This window comes from Gekko japonicus, unplaced genomic scaffold (assembly GCF_001447785.1).
Source record: "Gekko japonicus isolate JY-2015 unplaced genomic scaffold, Gekko_japonicus_V1.1 scaffold679, whole genome shotgun sequence".
Lineage (NCBI taxonomy): Eukaryota > Metazoa > Chordata > Lepidosauria > Squamata > Gekkonidae > Gekko > Gekko japonicus.
The window spans coordinates 35,525-52,277 of NW_015160229.1; the positions used below are offsets into that span (position 1 = coordinate 35,525).

The 16,753-nt window shown below is 43.7% G+C and overlaps 1 protein-coding gene across 1 annotated transcript in view; it reads right to left on the bottom strand.

The window, feature by feature from the left end:
• Positions 1-251: 251 nt before the first annotated feature.
• CAMK1D (calcium/calmodulin dependent protein kinase ID) overlaps positions 252-16,753 on the bottom strand; it is a 239,085-nt gene continuing 222,583 nt past the window's right edge. The window contains exons 7-11 of the mRNA XM_015412002.1: positions 10,651-10,763; positions 9,247-9,325; positions 4,211-4,298; positions 2,924-3,062; positions 252-491 (exon numbers count right to left, since the gene is read on the bottom strand). Of these exons, the coding sequence (XP_015267488.1) occupies positions 373-491; positions 2,924-3,062; positions 4,211-4,298; positions 9,247-9,325; positions 10,651-10,763 (538 nt within the window). The 3' untranslated portion in view covers positions 252-372. The remainder of the gene's footprint in view (positions 492-2,923; positions 3,063-4,210; positions 4,299-9,246; positions 9,326-10,650; positions 10,764-16,753) is intronic.

Consider the following 16,753-nt stretch of genomic DNA (forward strand, 5'->3'; position numbering starts at 1 on the left):
GAAAAAGCACATATTGTTATCTACATTGAGAAAAGAGTGAATCACTGAGGAACTAATGTGAATGTCCATTAGTCAGAACATTCCTAGATTCATTCAATCAGCACCAGATACTGTCGGACCTGATCCAGACCCCCTCTCTCCCACCCTGTGGGAGTCATTGCAGTTTGTGATAAATGCAACATTTCAGAATTGCAGTATAAAATATGGACATTTAAAAAAAAATCCTTCTTTTCTTCTAGTCCTTTGCTGAGTTTGCAATACAGGATGAAATCACCGGGTATAGGTTTGCCTGCCTGCCCGCCTGTTTGCCCGCCTGGGCATGTCACCCACTTCTGACCTCCTCCTTCTGTATGGGTAAGTGGCAGGTCTGGATCACTTGGTACCCGTATGCACTGTTGTTACTGTGGTCTGCCTGGTTCTTCTCTCTCCTACAGCTGAAATGCCAGATGAAGCTGATGATGCAAAACTACAGAGAGTAGATGGGGATATACCTGAAAGAAAAAGGACCAGAAATCACCAATGAGTTAGGTGTCGTGTAATGGCAAGAATGTGAAGACGTTACACTGTCCAGACGTTGAACGTGTAAGCCTTTTTCAAATTTTGAGGGGGAAAAGAGGGGCCCACCATACAATCATTGCTACAAGGCTGGCACCCATCAGAAAATGTCCGGGGGGGGGGGGGGGGGGACAAGATCACCTCTTTGCTTTGGAGAAGTGATGCTGTTTGGTTTCAGTTTTCAAAGAAAGAGGTGGGCTTGTTTTTGCGCAGCCACATGGAGAAGTAGCCCACCAGAGATGATGAATCATCTGGATGGTTCAGTTCAGAAGCTGTCTGCAAGCCAGGATCACCATAGTTGAACATTTGATAAACTGTTTGTATTCAGAGAGCTTACATCTGTTCTCAACTGCGCAAAAAAGGCAGCTATGCATACACATTCCAACACTGCTTTACCATGGCCTCCCCCTCATCTGCTGCTGCCTCCCTTTCCTGTCTACTGTTGGTCCCAAGCCTTTAGTCAACAAAACATTTACATTTCACAGTGAGTGACTTAGAGATGGGAGGCGTCTCCCTATTCTCCTTACGGTTGCCTGACCCAATGCTCATTAATAGGAAAATTAACAGCAGCCCTGGGTCTGACCCATGTCTACTGAAACTGTTTTAGGAAAGATTTTGTCCATTTAAAAGTGCTCCAAGGGCCCACCCCATCTGCCCCTTTGCAAGTGCCAAAACAGGCTGTTTCAGTACTTGAAAAGGCTTGGAGGTGGAGAACAAGATCTCCTGGTCCCCTTGCACCATGGGCCTGGGCTCTCATGGCACTTTGCAATGGACAAAATCTCTGAAATGGCATTGGCAGACATGGGTGGAACCCGTGAATGAATGCTGTCATGTCACGCTCCTTAGGGCCAAACTACATGACACCTGTGACATGAATCAGGTCAAGGGCATGGCCAGTTCTGGTCCGGAAAGTAGTGAGGGAGGGAAGGCTGATGCCCCTCCTCCCTCTGTGGTGTGCTCACAAGCTGCATTGAGTTTCCTAATTATATGTGTGACTGAAAGTATCATGGCTGTGAAGATTAAGGGCAGAGGAGCGAGAGGAATGCAGCTAACTGAACAGGTGCGAAAGTGGCACATGTAACCCATCTTAGATATGTTCAAAACAGACATCCAATGATGCTCTGGAAGACAGTGATGAAGCCTGCATTATTTGACTGCCACACCGACTGCTGCCACTGAAGAAGCAGCAGTGTTGGTTTTTATAACCCGCTTTTCTCCACATTAAGAAGTCTTAAAGCAGCTTACAATCGCTTTACCTTCCTGTTTTGGGGACTCCTTTTGAGGTAGGTTCACTTTCCACCCACAGCTATAAAGCTCACTGGGCTAGCAACTCCCTCTCAGGGTTGCTGTGGGGCTAAAATGGGATAACTGTATGAGTTTACTGGAGAGAGCGTGGGATAAGAATATGATTGTGAATAGTAAAAACAACAGTCTTTGTATCATCTTTCCAGATCCAGAAAAGAGCATAAGTAAAAATTTGGTTGCCAGGCAGCCATTCTTTAGGAGCCCTGTCTCTTAGGCAAATGTGACAAGCAAAGTGCAATGACAGCTGACACCTCTTTCTCGTTTCCCAGCAACTGCGGATTCAGTGGTGCATATTCTGCACACAACCCGCTTCCCTGTGGACATCAGTGAGGACCCCTGCATTCCTCACATAGCGAACGTAGCCCATTAGCGCATAAAACACCCGGCTCTCTTGTACACTGCCAGCACCACGGTTCTCCAGGAAGAGGCTTTGATCACATCTTCCATCATAAAGATAGCCATTAAAAGCCTTTTGTTAGCTAGATCTGGGGGATATTCTTTATGCTCCAGAAGGAAAGTCATGGGCCTTGTGCACTGTAGAATAGTGGAGCTTTTCCACACAGGAAGCTGAAATATTGGGTTATGTTACCAATGCTGAATTAGGATGGTAACAGATGGCTATCTGAGGGCACTGCTACACAAACATTCATTTGGGGACTAGATACCTTCATACAGCACACAGTTTCCTTGAACCCACAATGCTCCAGCCTGCTCTAGTCATTCACTTTCCAGGGTATAAGCTTTGTCTTTAAGGTGCTGCTGGACTCAGATCTTCTACTTTTACATTTGTCAGAAGGGCGCTTTGACTCTCGAAAGCTTTTATCCTGGAAATCTTGTTGGTCTTTAAGGTGCTACTGGACTAGAATCTTGCTCTTCTAACTGCAGACCAACACGGCTACCCAACTACCCAAAGAGCTGGCAGGTGGAAAGGGGCTTTAACCTGGTTTGACTGTTGCTGCCAAGGCATTTGGTCACAGCTGAAGTGATGGGCAGAGGAAGATCACAGGATGACCCCTGCCACCCACCGCAAGATCTGGCAGCTACCGGGTGGTCATATACTCACAATCTTTCTTGGCTGTTCCATCGGGGAGGGGGTTGGCCAGACTGAGAGTGCATGACATGTTTACATTTGAACTGTCCAAACTGCTGCCGAGGTGTAATCTTCTCATGTGCCTCACAACTGCTGTGGCATTGAATGCTTGCTGGAAAACAAACAGGGAGAGAAGGGCTGTTGGGCATTTGGCACCACCTCTGACATCTGACAAAGGTACACTAAGTTGTACTTCTTCAAACCACTCCCATGGGGGCAAACAAAATAACCACCTGATTAATCAGAGCTGATGGCTGACTCTCCCACCAAACCATAATGATCAAATGCAAAAATATTCCCTCACTGGCAGGCCGCGTGCTCACCTCCTGCCAGGCCTGTAGCAAGAAAAATTTATGAAAAAAGGAAAAAGAACTGTGACAATTTAGCGCTTGGTAATATATTCATAAATCATAATATTCAATAAAAGAAAATAAGTAATATATATAGTGAATGTAGACGGTGGTCTCCGGAATGGTGTGCCGTTTAGACAATGATCTTCTTCTGAACAAGGGTGTGTACAAAAACTGTCTTTCAACAATTCATTTCTCTTGGTGACGTATTGGAAATATACTGTTGATTCACTTCATCATGAGGCTATGCTTACTGTAATGGGCTATATTTGCTGAATGCCCATATAGCTGGACGTGAAAGGAGGCAGGATGCTTAGTGGGAAGGGACCACTGGAGGTAATTTTGCCTAGACTATCCCCTTCCTTGATTACTAGCCATCTGCAACATTACTGCTTTCCTATCAGAAAGCCACTAGAAATAAGGAATGAAATGATAAAACTCAGCACATGTCAGGAATACCAAAAACTCTCTCCAGTCTGCAGAAGTGCAGTTATGCTTGAGTCTAACTGACAGCAATATGACAGGTCTTGTTACAACTAAGTCTCACTGCTTTTAGCAGATGGATGATGCTGTAATGCAGGTATATTAACAATTACATTCCAGTTGGAAGAACTGGGATTTTTTTGTGGTAGGATGGTGATGGAAGGCAATGTTTTATTTTTATGAGCTCCTCCTTTGGGAAGACAGAAACTAGAAAAAGACAAAAGGCCCAATCCATTCTCTAGGGAGCCCTTTTGCAGGGCTATAATAAACAGCACTTGTTCACAAAATAATGGGTCAATTGCATTAAGCTAAAAGCTCTGGTGGGGAAAAATGGTGTGAAGTATTCCACATTCAGCTCTGTAAAAAATGCCTGGATAAAGATTAATGTCATCTCTTCCCAACATCAACCGAAAACACAACTGCTTACTCTCCATTTGCTTTTTGCAAAGTTCTTGCGGATCTGAGCGCTGACAGATTCATGGATATTTTTACTGAGGGCTGTGTCACCAGCAATCCTGAAAAAGATAAAAATAAAAGGAGGCATTTTGAGAAGGTGCTGCTTTAAGAATAGGGTTTTTATCACAATCTTTCTTTTCTTTTACTTTACAAATAGACTCCAATTCAGCTGGGTTTTTTGCCATTGATTTCCTTGAGAAATACACTGTGTGGATAATTACAAGGAAACAAAGGCTTATTTTACATGGTCTGGCTATGGTAATTGCTATATGAAGAAGGAGCCACAGCCAATCTTGGCTCCCTGATATGTGCACCTTTATGATATCTGAGTATACAATTAGGGATGGGCACAAACCTCAAAACTGTGGTTTGGTTCATGGTTTGTGGGCAAACCATGAACCAAACCACGGACCCATGAACCCAGTCAGCTTGCATATGAACGGAACCAGTTTGTGAGGTCATTGCCTGAAACAGCTGAGCCACAGAGGCAGCCTGCTCCTGCGGCTCAGTTGTTTCGGGCCTAAACAGCAGAGCCATGGGAGCAGGCTGCCCCCATGGCTCAGCTGTTTCCAATCTAAACACTATGTCACAGGAGTCCTGCTCAGAGCAGGCTCAGAGCAGAGCAGGCTCAGCTGTTTCCAATCTTTTGGTGGCTTTCATGGAGATGTTTTGGCAGCTTTTGTGGGGAGGCAAATGCAAGAGTTTAAACCTCTGCTTTTTGCGCCCCATGAACCTCCACAAAGTGTCTTAAAAGTTTGTGGAGATTGGTTTTGAAGGGAAAATGGTGATCTGAACAGAAGCATTGTAAAAGGCTCTGGACTTAAAACGTATCTTGTTGCATGGCCCATCAAAGCACCAGGAGAGGAGGATTTCCATTTCTGACCTCACCTCTCTCCATAAGGGGAGACCCAACTGACAGGTGAATCCAAGGGGACCCGATTTATTAGGCCCCAGTGGGTTCTGATACCACCAAGGGCAGCAAAGTAGGCTTTCTGCCTTAAAGATCTTTTAAAATCATCTCTGACTCCCTCCCATCTTTGGCTCAACTTTAAAGGATCTCATCCCAACCTAATTTCAATAACCAGAACTTCAGTGGAGTTATAATTTCAGCAAAGTTCAGCAAACTATCAGGTTGTCAGATGAAATTTCTTGAAAATGTTGAAAAACCAAACTGAATCTAACTAAGCCAAATCAAACTTCTGTTTTTCCTTTTAATGAAATTTTTTTATAAATGTGGACTATATAATCCTCCATCCTCTTTTTTTATTAGAACTGATTAATTTAGTGTTATGGCTTCTTTGTGATGTAGTTAAAAGGAAAAATATATAGATATACAGACTGGCAGATTCAACAAAAAGACTGTTCAATGGCAAGATAAGATTTCTTTTCTTCTACCACTATTTGTTATTGGCATCAAAACAGGTGTAAAGAAAGGAGATCAAATCACATATGTAGAAAAAGAAATACAGCAGCAATTCATCAATGTTTTTTTCAGGATTATATAAGCAGAAGTCTGTTCCAGAAGAAAAATTAAAAGAATACCTAAAAGATGTTCTGATCACAAAGTTTACATCTAAACAAAGAAAAAATCTGAATCAAACAATAACAATTTAAGAAATTTCCCAGGCAATAAAGAATATGAAAAAAGGATAAGGCACCAGGCCCGGATGGGTTGACAGCAGTCAAACACTTTGAAGAAGTTTTAAGGATATTGTTACAAAAAGTTATGAATGAGATAAAAGAAGGAAAGACAATACCTCCAACGTGGCAAGAGGTGTATATAACATTAGTACACAAAGAAGGCAGTGATGCAACACTACCATAGTCGTGCAGACCTATTTCTCTGTTGAACATAGATTACAAAATCTTTGCCACAATAATGGCAGAGGGACTAAGAAAATGTATACCAGATTTAATACACAATGACCTCAAGGTGGGAACTGGAGATCACCCAGAATTACAACTGCTCTCCAAATGACAGAGATCACTTCCCCTGGAGAAAATGGCTGCTTTGGAGGATGGAGTCTATAGTATTATACCCTGCTGAGGTTGCTTCCCCTCAGCAAGCCTTACAACGCTAATCATCACCAAAGGATTTATTGTATTAGCCATAGGCCATAACAAAATTACAAAACATTCAAATAGATCAGTAAAACGGTAAAATGGTATGATAAAATACATAAAGAAGCAGAGGTCTTTTCGGGGGGGATCGCAGTTCCCCCGGGTGAGGTACGGGGGGCGGGGCACATGACGAAGCCCCACCCCCCGCTTCCGGCCGCCCCGCTTCCGGCCCTCATTCAGCCAGGAGGAGGCAGGAGAAGAGGTTGCTTCCTCCCTGCCTCTCCACACCCCTGCCTGCCTGGGGCCAGGGAGGGCCTTCGCGGGGCTTCCTTGCACTCCCGCTGGCCTTGCAGGTCCACCGCCGGGCCCCTCATGGGGCTCGGAAGTGGAGCTGCAAGGCCGGCGGTGGCGGCCAGGACTGTTGGGGGCGGGGTGTGTGGCCTCATGACACACTTCCGGTGATGTCAAGGGGTGTGGCCTTATGACACACTTCCGGTGATGTCAGAGGGTGTGGCATATGCTAATGAGTTATGCTAATCAGTTCCCCTAGCTCTTTTTCTACGAAACGACCCCTGTAAAGAAGTAAAACCTAAAATCACATATCTAAAATGAGAATGGATTAAAGCTTACAACGCTAAGGAGAGGAGGAAGCAGGAAAGGGGGAGACTCTATGGGGGCTTTCAGGAAAGGGAAAGAGGAAGTAGTGGGGGAGAAGGAAATGAGATGCCCTCCCACTTGTCCCATTCTACCACCTTAGGATTTTCCTACCTCATTCTGAAGCACATGTAGACCAGACCTGGGTTCCTAGTAAATGGGCTTACAGTTTGAATCCACTGAAATCATTGGAACTTTTAAATAAATACAATTAGGATTAGAACAAAGTTTGAGCACCTTTAAGACCAACAACATTTTATTTAACGCGTGTAAGCTTCCATGGGTAAAGCACACTTCTTCAGACAAATTGGAATAAAATCTCTTCAAGGACCCTTTTTATTCCAATTTGTCTGAAGAAGTGTGGTTTGCACACAAAAGCTTATGCTTTGAATAAAACTTTGTTGGTCTTAAAGGTACCACTGCACTCAAACTTTGTTCTGGTGCTTCAGACCAACACAGCTACCCACCTGAATAATTAGGATTGAGATGCTAGGCTCATAACAACTATTTATCTTAGCAAATAATAACTGCAATGATTTATACTAAGGTGTAGTCATTTCCTTAAGAGGTATGACTGACCATGCCAAAGTTAGGCATGGAGAACTGGCCTTGTGACTAAGATGTGGGGGGTTTGCATTGCTCTTCTTGGACTGTGTAAAGTAAGAATGTAAAGTAAGAATGAGCACTTTAGTCAAGTGATCATGGTGGGCCTGGCTTGAGTACGTGCTTCATATTTAGAGATTGTCATGTTTGTCTTGAATGATGTATTCTTTGCTGACCGCAGTTCCTCTGCTTTGCTCTCCAAGACAGATCCAGAGACAATGTCTCTCAATGGCAGGTAGTTGTACCTGCCACCTCTTGCTGAAATCAGTGGGACTTCCTAGTAGAAATGGTTGAGGATCAGGGTGTAGTCTTGTTTACTTGGAAGTAAGTTTCATTGACACAAGTGGCACTGCTGTCATCTTCTCCCACTGATTTCAACAAGATATAGGCACAGCCCACTTTCTGTGGATCAGAACCATTGTGAGTAAGCCATTATATAACCATTGTGGCCTTACAAATACTGGTTTTTACGAGGTCAGTTTAGTCAGCACTGCCTTTGCAACCAATGGCCTGAATCCTAGATCAAACATGAGAAGAGGAATTTTAGTTGGCCTTCAGTGACAGAATCAGAATGCTGGTTAGGAGGCAAGTGGATTACATAAGAAGAGAAGGAGAAACTAATTAAGGCTTTTATTAGAATGGCTTCAAATTTGTGCACTGTACATTCACCATATTTTTGTGGTTTCTCATCTTGTTCCAGTAACTAACATTCCAGGAACTACAAGCCAATAATCAGATATGCATATCTTGTGGATGTTGGATAAAACATCTCGGAAAAATCTTTTTCTGTCAAAAGTACAGTGACCTATTTTCTTCCAGGAAATATGTTCCTGATCATTAGTTCTGTGTTTGAGATTTCAGTTTTATGCCTTCTTTAATTTCCTGTGGCCCATAACTGGATGATCTCATTCAAGTACACAGCATTCTCCCCCTTTTGAAATTTGAACATACAGCTAAGAGTTTTCCATATTTCATTTTTGCTGGAAATAATTCTGGATGGAATGAAGGAGTGTTTCAATGTAATATTTCAGGATCCAGAGCTCTGTTTCACACTGGGAATTTCCAGTTTATAGCGACCATCTACTGGCAGAGTAACAATGAGAAAATACCTGTTTGTATAGGGCACCATCCTACTTAAGTGCATAGTGAGGCAGTGGGATCACCTTTCATTCAGCCCACTCTTACCCCATCTTCCCATGTGCACAGGCCCAGCATGCATTATCATCATATACACATATACTGCACCAGACTGAAGTCAAAGGACACGCATTATTGAGTTATGAACCTGGCGAATACAAACATGTGCACCAGACATTCATTGTAGCATATGCATTGAGGGCATCAGCTACTTCCCATATGTGTGAATATGGCCTTATTTTATTGTCAGTGAAAAAAAGTTCTTGTATTCTCTGCTTTCACACTCTGTTAATACCTTCTCCTTGCCCTCAAAGACTGACTCTCAAGCCTAAGAGTATAATGTGATTACAATCACAGAGCTGTTCTGCTGAGGGCTTTAAATCAATGTCACTAGTGATGCTCTGTCAGGACTGTGAAGCAAAGATTTCCAGGGCCATTTTTGCTTGTGTGTTTTTACTCCTTGAATCAAGATCTTGATATCACCCATTAACAATGAAGACAAAATTACTTTGAAAGTTTCTGCACATGACAATCAACTGAATAACCACTTACCACGGATGTCGGGCTGCCTGTTCACAGGTATATCTTTTATTGGGGTCTTTCTCCATCAGATTTCGAATAAAGTCTTTAGCTGTGTCCAGAGGGGGTAGGGAAGAAAGAAAGAAATGTATTTGGTGTCTAGAACAACAAAGACACACCATGGTATCAAAGGTAAAGGTAAAGGTTCCCTTGCTCGAAAGCCAGTCGAATCCGACTCTAGGGTTGCGGTGCTCATCTCCGTTTCAAAGCCGAAGAGCCGGCGCTGTCCGAAGACGTTTCCGTGGTCATGTGGCCGGCATGACTAAACACCAAGGCGCACGGAACGCTGTTACCTTCCCACTGAAGTGGTACCTATTTATCTACTTGCAATTTCTTGCTTTCGAACTGCCAGGTTGGCAGGAGCTGGAACTAGAGATGGGAGCTCACTCCATCATGCGGCACCCGGGTCTCGAACTTCTGAACTACTGACCTTCCACAGCCTGCAGTTCAGCATCTTAACCACTTGAGCCACCGCAGTATCAAAGGTTCATCTTAATTTACCCAGCACAGAAATGCTCTGAATCATTAGGATGATGTTCCTCAAGGAATCATAATAAAAAAGATCAGTATCTCCTGATGTAAATTAAGGAAGCAGCATTTTATGCACACAAGGCTATTTCCACAATAACAAACAAGTCAGTCAACTGAATAGCCATGCCTTATATAATTTAATACAACATTAAAGTGTCTAACCAGACTGCCATTTTATTTGCAAGCATAGGGGGTTACATAATTAATATAAGGTTTGATATATATATGATGTTGCCTGATTTTTAGGAGACTATGATTTCATTTTTAGAAAATGCAGGATCTGCACTCAGGTGCTATTCTGTATGGTACTTAGAATTTTTAAAACAAGGGAACAATATTTTAACTCTCATTCCAGGAGTTGCATGCACTAAAAAATTAAAATTCTGTGCCAAGATTGTCCAACTTCTGCACAAAGAAAAACTGAATCCTGCAACTATTACACTACTAAATTGTGAATTCTCCCAGGCTCTGAATTTTCAGTAGGTAGACTTTCAACCATTATCTTCATACCTATGAGGGCTAGAAATTTAAAAATCTTTAAAAAGTAAACCTAAGCTGAATTCTGCACCTAATACCACATTCTGCACATTTTCCAGATGACTCGCAACATGCACAACACCCTGACCCTTATACGTTATAGAGACTTATTCTCCCAGGAAAGCTGGGGGAGAGAAGAAAAAGGGTCACATGAGAACTTCCAAATGCAGAAAGGGAGATAAGAGTGTGCATTTGGGACAAGAAGAGAACTCTGTAACACAAGGTTTAGTGGAACAAAAGTGCACACCGTAAGTGATACTGATCGTGCATTTCGCATTAGTAACTATGGTGATTATATTTGCTCCTTACCAGACTCAGAGATGTCATCCCAATACGGAGAATCAAATTCATATTCTGCTTTAAGGATCTGCTCAAAAAGCTTAGAGTCATTTTCATCATAGAAGGGAGGATACCCACAGAGCCTAATGTACAAAATGAAAAAAGTAGGACATTTTAAATTAAGAAATTAAGAAGAGCCCTGCTGGATCAGACCAATGGTCCATCTAGTCCAGCATCCTGTCTCCCACAGTGGCCAACCAGTTCCTCTGGAGGCCCAACAACAGAGCACAGAGGCCAAGGCCTTCCCCTGATGTTGCCTCCTAGCTCTGGGTTTCAGAGGTTTAGTGCCTCTGAATGTGGAGGTTCCCCTCAGTCACCATGACTACTGTGTTTCCCCGAAAATAAGACTGTGACGACCTCTTATTTGGGGAGGTCTAGTTTTACTTTAAAATGTTCTTTATGTTTGCTCTCAGGGTAATCTGGCTGCCACCAGGGAAATTTAGGCTTTCCCAACCTTTTTCTATAATATTTTTCCTACTAGTTTTGGTATTGTGACCCAGGGTTTGGGCTTCCGAAGGACTATGTGTTTCCTGGGAAGAATTTCGTTCAGAACTTGTGTCTTAAATAAAAGTAGATTTATTTGATGTTCACACACTCTTCCCTCTTATTGACAGGAATCAGGGCATGTCACTTTGTAACAATATTTTCCTTAGGCCATATATGGTTACTGTTTCTTTATGCTTTAACTTTTCATAACACACACAAGACTTCTCTCTCTCAGACCTTAAAACGAACAAACTGCTTAACTCTTTTACTACACAGAACCCAATCTTTCCCTCACAGGGATGAGTCACCTTCAACTCCGAGACAGAACTTAACTCATAGCAACTGCTTTTACACAGCACACTCTTCTGACTGACTAACTGTTTTTTTTTCCAACTGTCATACCTAACAGACATACCAGATAGACATTCCAATCATCCACACAGCATCCATTCCAAACCCCCTCCCCCTCTCTGTCACTCACCAATCATATCACTTGCTTGAGTCCAGCACTCTAGATTATCCTCACACAGCCATGCCAACCAAACTTTTAAACACACACACAGTAAAACATGGAATCGTTACAAAGACACTGTCTTATATTTATTTTTTCTCAAGAAGACACACTAGGGCTTATACCACAAATGCATAGAAATCCTGCTAGGGCTTATTTTTGGGGTAGGTCTTATTTTCGGGAAAACAGGGTAGTAGCCATTAACAGACTTATCCTCCATGAATCTATGTAATCTCCTTTTGAAGCTGTTTATCCTTGTGGCCATCACTACATCTGGCAACGAATTCCACATTTTAATCACTTTCTGTGTAAAGTAGTATTTCCATTTGTCCATCCACAACCTACTGCCCATCAGCTTCATTAGATGCCCTTGAGTTCTAATATTTTGGGAGACAGAGAAAAATTTCTCTTTGTCAATTCTATCTACCCATTACAGGACAGAAAGACACAGAGGAAGAATGTAAAGGGTTTCCCCCCACAACTTGAGACTTCCAACATTATCTTTTCTCAAGCCAGTAAAACACCCTGGTTCCTATGGTGGGGCTGACAACCTTATTCTTGCACAAACTCAGCACAGGCAGCATAGAAACCTTTGCATAAATAGTGCATTTCCTGCATTTCCTACAGTATGCATTCTCCCTGGCTACTGCCCCCTCTAGAACCAGCCCAGTTCTACTTCACTAACACATTCTGAGCCCACACCTGGTTCCTGCTTTGTGTCCAAGGCCAGAAGTAAAAGAAACTCTTCTTCCTGTGCTCCACCTGCATAACCCTGTAACTGGTGACAGAATCCCCCCCCCACATATGTGATGCTGCCCCTGTCTTGAAAACCATCAAAGCCCCCTTTTGGTGCATAAAACACAGCTCTCCTTGTTGAATTTATTACCTACCCATGCCTATTGTAGCAGTTCCCTTAGGTGTAACATCGTATAATATTTTATATCATGGCACATGGCTTCTGGTTTACATACTGCACAAACTATTGATGGTTAGGTGTGTTAAGAATCCCCAAACCAAGGGATTCTTGGTACAGGCCAGCAAAGCACAAAATTACAAAAACAACCCAGGTTGTGTGTCCACACACTCACCAGTTGTTGTATCTGCCACCAGCCCCTTAGACGCTAAGGGGCAAGCTTCTAAGCTAACTGGAATTAATCAAGGTAGGCCACTTACAGAATGAGTTTCCACAACAGTTAACTTGTTAGGTGGACTCTTAAAGTCTAAGGTACTGAATTAGGATTGAGGCACCTGAAGCACAAAGCACACCAAGTATAACCAAAGGATATTTATTAAAGCATGCGAGAATATTACAAAAAAACATTAGCAGTGAGAACTAAAACAAGCCATTTTGGCAGTTTATTCTGACAGGGAAGAGTGGCCAAGCTGACAGTGGGCGGGAGAGGAGTGGACCCAGCACCCAGCATACGAGTAGTCTTGAGTGGCGGTTTACGGGCCAATGGCTGATGGAGTGCACAGCACAGCCAATGGGAGAGCTGGAAAGTGCCAACACACTATAATATAGGGTAATATATTTATGGAATCCCTGCCTTCTTGAGGCTTGCCTGATGCTTACCTCATCCTATATATATCTTCATACCTCATCAAGAAGGCAGGGATTCCATAAATGCAGTGCCACTACTGAAAAAGCCCTGATGCATTCAGTCAACCCAGCCTGGCTTGATTTAGTTGGAAAACTGTTTTACTGTGTGATAGTTATTACTTTTTAAACTTTTTTTTTAACTATTTGCTGCTATGAAAACGTGTGACCATGTTTTGGATCCTATGGTGCCCTTCTATTAGTGTAGCAGCAGCTTCTCCAATGGAATAACATTTGGAGATGAGAGGAGGGTAATATTTACAGCTTCCTGTCTCCTGCTGCAGAATCCCAGTTTGCCCTCCCCAGATTGTTCCTTTGGGTTCACTGACCTGAAGGAGCAAGGGGGGGGGGCAAAGAGGGCTGCAGTATGTGGGGGAGGGCAGGGAAATTGCTTTCCTCTAGTATGACTCTGCTTGTGCTATTTGGATACAAGCCGAGGGAAATAGACATTTCAACAATTGCCATGTTTTTCATTGTGCTTTATAGAGGTGTGTCAGGGTTTCTCTGGTCCCTGGCACCTGAGAGAGGGAGGCTCAACTCCAGGGCTTGATTTTGGACAGGAGTCCGGTGCGTGGCCTCAGAATGCTGAGACGGAGGGGGTTAAATTACCCATGTCCTTGCACTCCTCCTTGTATTTCTTCCTCTCTCAGCTAGAACTCCATGTGGCATAGAACCTTGAGTGCTTCCTCCCCAGCCAGCAATGCCTTCCTTCCTTAAATCACCCAGCCTTGCTCCCGCCCCTCCCTCCTGCTCTTCAGAGGAGAGCAGTCACAAGGCTAGCTAATTCCATAATTTCTGCTCCTTGGTTCCACCCATCCTTCTTGGTCAGCCCTTCACCAGACACGGTGACGGACCCACCCTTCTCAGCCTCCCTTTGCAAGACTGGAGGTCCCTTGGGCCATCCCAGGGGTCTTCTGTGCCCAGTGTTTCATCTGATAGAGGGTTCAACCTGGTAGAACTCCAGCCATTCCTTTCCTTCCAATGAGCTCGCCCATCCCGAAGCTCTCTCCTTCCCTCAGATTCCTTGATGTAGAGGGTTGGCCCAATTTGTCTGCCTTCCTGGACAACTGGGGCCTGTATCAAGACTGGGGGTGGCTGCTCTAAGCTGTCTTCCAAAGATAGTGATTGCTGCCATTGCTGCTTTTAGTATGTTTTTTTAAAACATACTGCTGATTTTATTAAATGTATTGTGCATTTGGAAAGTTATATCGTTTTACTATATTTTTATGATTTTTAGCCACTTTGAACATTCTATTGGAAAACTGAAGGTAAAATCTCTTAAAGAAACAAAATAATAAAAAGGGTCCAGATTAAAGAAGGTAAACTGACAGCTTGGGAGGAATCACAAGAGGGAGAACAATGTGGAAACTCCCCCTCCCCTCCAGAGAGCAATATTTGAGTCCAGTAGCAACTTAAAGTCCAACAAGATTTCCAGAGGATAAGCTTTCAAGAGTCAAAGCTCCCTTTGTCAGAATGGCCCAATCAGAATGGTAAAATTCCTCTTCTCATGTTTGATCTAGGATTCAGGCCATTGGTTGCAAAGGCAGTGCTGACTAAACTGAACCTGTAAAAACCATTTCACCCCCAGCTTTCTGCTCACCGCTGCTTTTGGTGGCAAATAAAAAGCAGAGGGTGAAATGGCTAGGAGGCATTTTACCCCCTGCTTTTTGCAGGCCACAGCTGTTTGTGGTGAGCAGAAAGCAGGGGGTGAAATGCTCCATTTACCTCTTGCTTTCTGCTTGCTGAAAAAAAGCCACAGCCAGCAAAAAGCAAGAGGTAAAATGCCTCACAGCCATTTCACCCTCTGCTTTTTGTTCGCTGCCAAAAGGCACGGCAAGCAGAAAGCTGGGGGTGAAATGGCTCTGAGCCATTTAAACCTGTTTTCTACTCTCCATGGCTTTTCACAGGGAGAAGAAAATAGGAGTATAAACGTTAAATGGCTCACAACGCCCAAACTGAACCAAACTGCAAAAATGCAGTTAATGCCCACCCTACTCATGACCCTGTCCAGCCCTCCACTTGGGCCATGCAGAAAGGAGGGGGCTGGATGGGAACAAAGATGGGAGTGCCTGGGGTTCCCATTCCCTATTAATTGTTTGGCGTGCTCCATGTGTTTCTGCCATGGAGGTGGAGGCTGTGGATTGGGTGTCAGTGAGGTAGGGTTGCCAAGTCTTCTTACCTTGGCAGCGGGGGAGCCTCACCAGGCTCCAGGAGCTCCTCGGTGGTCCACAGGAAGTCCACAGGTGGTCCACAGGAAGTGACGTGCTACGTCGCTCACGTTGAGGGCGTGGCCCAGATCGTCAGAGGGAAAACCATAGAGTTTTCCCTTTGACGATCTGGGCCATGCCCCCAACGTGAGCGACGTGGCTGCGTCGCCAGAGGTGACGCAGCCATGCTGCGCTTCGGGGGGCGGAGTTCCCCCCGGGGCCCGATTCCGCGGCGGTGGAAATTGGGCCTCCAAAGCAGGGGTTTCCCCGCCCCCCACCCCCACTTGGCAGCCCTACAGTGAGGAAGGGCTGGAGACAATGATGACGTAAAAGGAAGGCTCCTGATAATAGCTGGGGAGAAGAGACAGGCTCAGTTTAGGTCTGTGGGGTTGTTGTCTGGGGAAAAGAGGTTCTTATTTAAAACAGCTGTATTATGGATCTGATCTTAGGGGTTGTTTCTTTTGTGTTTTAAATAAGATGGTTATAATTTATGAAATAACATAGAGTTTCAATCTGATAAAATTACTAAAGAATTTTTCACATAAAATGAGTTTTCTATTAACAAATCTGATGATAAAAGTCACTGAGGTCTGGATGCAATTAAAGTTGGCACTGAACCAAGTGTTGCATTTCTTAATGGATCTTATTTGTGTGAGATTTTACTTTTCCCCCCAAGATGAAATTTATTCACTCATATATTAAGAATAGCAGTTGGGCAGAATTTGCTTCATTTCTCATTGCTCTCTCTCCATGTGTATCTATGGAGATACAGAATTTTATCCTTTTTTATTTTTTTTAAAAAATGTCCTGCTAAACCAGCCAATTCAAGCTCAAATCACAGCTTATTATCGGAAAAACATTGTAATAAAGTGATCAAAATAAAAAACGATAGAAATATCTGCTGCCTAAAAACATCTTAAAATTCTTCTTTGACTCCTTAACCATCAGCCTAGGGCCAATTCTCTACCCATGCAACTGCTTGTGGAAGAGCTATGAGGAGGGTGTGAATTGCTCAATGGGCTCAGCTTCCTCTAGGGTTGCCAAGTTACTTACAGGTAATAGCAGGAGAGACTCAGTTCCTTTCCATAGAGTTTTCAGGCTGATTGCTAGAGCGTCAGCCAGCGACGTGCCTAGCGTGATGATGTCATCTCCGGGTGACATCATTGCACCGGGCACGTCAGCCCGAACCGGGCACTTTGGGGGCGGGGTTCCCCCTGCCGGTCTTTTCTGGACTGATGGATTGGGGACCAGTGTTCCCTCTAAGCTGAGTTA